The 3,426-nt window shown below is 34.2% G+C and overlaps 1 protein-coding gene across 1 annotated transcript in view; it reads left to right on the top strand.

Annotated features, from left to right (window-relative positions):
* Positions 1 to 3,287, top strand: part of LOC109587701 (E3 ubiquitin-protein ligase UBR4-like) — a 6,932-nt gene extending 3,645 nt beyond the window's left edge. The window contains exons 2-9 of the mRNA XM_020003923.1: positions 310 to 541; positions 661 to 897; positions 1,469 to 1,558; positions 1,789 to 1,923; positions 1,980 to 2,070; positions 2,263 to 2,467; positions 2,667 to 2,874; positions 3,276 to 3,287. Of these exons, the coding sequence (XP_019859482.1) occupies positions 310 to 541; positions 661 to 897; positions 1,469 to 1,558; positions 1,789 to 1,923; positions 1,980 to 2,070; positions 2,263 to 2,467; positions 2,667 to 2,874; positions 3,276 to 3,287 (1,210 nt within the window). The remainder of the gene's footprint in view (positions 1 to 309; positions 542 to 660; positions 898 to 1,468; positions 1,559 to 1,788; positions 1,924 to 1,979; positions 2,071 to 2,262; positions 2,468 to 2,666; positions 2,875 to 3,275) is intronic.
* Positions 3,288 to 3,426: the final 139 nt, after the last annotated feature.

Raw genomic sequence — 3,426 nt, 5'->3', positions numbered from 1 at the left:
TATTATATTGTTATATCAACATTACATTTATGTTACATTTTATGTGTATGTACATGTACATGTATATGTACCATAATTATTCTCTAATACATGTAGAAGCCAATACATTTGTATTCCAGGCTTTTACATGTGTATTTCTAGATTCTCCTATATTTATACTTTATATACATGTACATGTACACTGTACATGTACATGTAGGCTTATACATGTGTATTTCCTTAATACATGTAGCCCCAAGATTGTAATTGAGTCAGATTTTTATTTGAAAATGTGCATATAAATTTATATCTCCATCTCTTTTCCTATAGTAATACAATAACTAACTCAGATAAGACCAGTACCACTACTCCTCCATTACTGGAGTGGCAGGAGGTGAGGGGTCACCCTGGTCTGGTATCAGCTCTCACTGGCGGTACCAGTAATCCTGTTCTCTTACTCGTCAAACCTGATTGTCTCCTTATACAAGAACAGAAGCCTCTCTCAGTCAAATCAAGAATACAAGGGACAGCTCTAGTAGTACAGCCATCTTCAAATGAAATGGTAATTTTTTTGTACATGTACATATACAGTACATGTAGATCTATATTGATTAATTGTTCTAAATGAACCAAAATTTTCCAGTTGTCTATATTAATCATTCTCTCTCTCCCTCCCTCTAGTCTTCCCGTACATCATTATTATTAATATCAGAGGATGGTAGCCTGAGGATACAGTATTGCAATAATAATGAATCAGTCAATCACTGGCTCCAGAGGAAGTACACCCCATCAACACCTCTGGCTTATTTAACACAGTTCTCTAAGAAATCAATCAAGATCAAGAAGAGATCAAAGCCTCCAAAGATACCAGTTGATTTCTTTGAGCACTGCACTCGAATGCAGAATGCTGAACTAGAGGTACATGTAATTATTTATTTATTTATTTATTTATTTATGCATATACCAGTAACCATACAGCATCAAAGTAAATTTGTGAAAATCAACTTAATACAGTACAAAATGGTAGACTGTATGAAACTTGGGAAAATAACCAAAGTTAACTGCCCTCAAATTTTTTGTATGATTTACATGTACATGTGCATGTATGTATTTATGTACACACTTCCTTAAGTCCGCTCCCTGGTGGGTAGGTGTGGTCAGCCACGCCCATTCTGCCGACAGCTTGTTGCTCAGTATAGGGAGTGTACGAGTCATGAGTGTGTGATATTAATGAACCACTGATCATTACTAACCTCTATTGACCAACTGTGGGTCATGTGACTAGTACATGTATACATGTAACGAGTCATGTGACTCGTACATGTTTTATGTAGTGGGTCATGTGACTAGTACATGTATCATGTGACTGTCACATGTATCACATGTTTATTGTAGTTAGTATATCAGTAGTGGCTGTGTACATGTATCTTTTATTTTTATTCTATTGTTGTTTTTATTTTTCTATTGTTGTTGTTTTATTTGTTTATAGTTTGGTGGTACTGATATTCTTCATGTGTACAATAAGGAACAAGTTAAGCACAGACTCAATGTTGGTGGACTTTACATAGCCAGCACTAAAGTAAGTGTACATGTACATGTACACAAGTAGCTACATGTACATGCACATGTACATATACACATGTACATTTTTACATTGTAGTATATGTACATGTACATGTACCTCTTCATCTTCATTCTCTTCCCCTCCCTTTCCTTATTCTTCTCATCCTCTCTTCCACTCTCTCCTCTTTCTCTCTTTATTTTTGCATGTACAATTATATGTTCCTCTCTCTCCTCCTCCCCCCATAGCCTGGTGGTTTTACTCTTGAGGTCAATAACTTACAGTCAGACACTAACGTGATGGTTGGTGCTAGGATACTCTTAGGCTGTCGGTCGTTAGAGAGGACCCCATCATACATTGATGTCTATGGAAGGAAACAAACTGTAATTTAATAAAGCAACGACAATAATAATTAAATTATATTTATAATTATTATTAGGTAACTTTTCCAGGTGGCATTGCTCGCTGGTTTGATGTTCCTTTATCAAGAGACGAATGTCTGCAGTCTGACAAGCAATTTAATATAACGTGTTAGTAAAATGATTTTATTTACTCATTCATTCATTTATTTTTTTATTCTATCATCTATTTATTTATTTTTTATTCATTCATTATTTGTTTATTTATTTATTTATTTATTCATTTATTAATTCATTTATTTATTTTTTTCATTAATTTATTTTTATTCATTTATTTATTTATTTTCTTTATTCTTCTCTTAGTTGGTCCCAGTATGGACTCCTCTGGTATCAATATGGTTGATTGTGTTCGTATTTACATGAAAACTAAGGATGAGTTTGGGTTCCCTGAGCGTCCCGTTACCCCCGGCCTCTCCCTCGTCCCCGGGGGGAGGGTCCTCTCTGATGACGAAAGAACCGACAGAGAACTACTCCAGCCATTGGAGACACAGAAACTTCCATTTGACAAGTTAGTATACTAGAATATACTGTAGAATATACTATAATGTACTAAATAATATACTGGAGTATACTGAAATTTCCTACATGTTTAATCAATACTATAATGTAATATACTGAGATATACTATAATATACTGGAGTATACTGAAATATGCTACATGTATAATCAATGCTATAATGTAATATACTGAGATATACTATAATTAGGTCGGTCTGCATTAGGTTGGTCTGCAATGCTTTCTCTATACTCGGTAATCATTATCTTTACTCGTCTTCATCTCTTGTGGGCGTGGCTGATGTCGTCAAACAGACCACACCTCTTCTCAACCTCTCCACCCCCGCCATACTCCAGTATCACGCTAGGTACCTCATCTCTTGTGTAGTGAAGACAACCTCCTCTTACCCTCTCTGCAAGGTATGTACTACATGTACATGTACTACATTACATGTGCATGTAACAACATGTACATGCATACATATATATATGTATGTGTGCTTCAAGGTCACTTTTAATATTTTTTTTGCCAATTTTAGTGATGACTATTATAATTTTAATGATTAAAGTGACATAAATTAATTAGAAATGTCTTTTTGTATTAGCTAAAAATTGCAACATACAGTACATGTACGTCGAAGTACTAAAGCTGGACTTATGTTACATGTATGCATGTACATGTATTATCATTATAATAATTATTATACATGTACTACATTACATGTAACTATGTGTGTGTGTGTGTGTATGTGTGTGTGTGCTTTAAGTTCGTTTTTAATTTTTTTTGTACTGATTTTTGTGAGGGATTATTATAATTTTAGCAATTAAAGTGACACGTAAATTAATTAGAATTGTCATTTACATGTATGTATTCACTAAAAGATTGCAGCATACGTGTACAATGTACATGCACATGTACATCAAAGTACATGTACTAAGGCTGGACTTAAGTTGCATATGCATGTACATGTA

Source organism: Amphimedon queenslandica, unplaced genomic scaffold, assembly GCF_000090795.2.
Source record: "Amphimedon queenslandica unplaced genomic scaffold, v1.1 AMPQUscaffold_12476, whole genome shotgun sequence".
Lineage (NCBI taxonomy): Eukaryota > Metazoa > Porifera > Demospongiae > Haplosclerida > Niphatidae > Amphimedon > Amphimedon queenslandica.
This window is presented reverse-complemented; position numbering and strand designations above follow the sequence as displayed.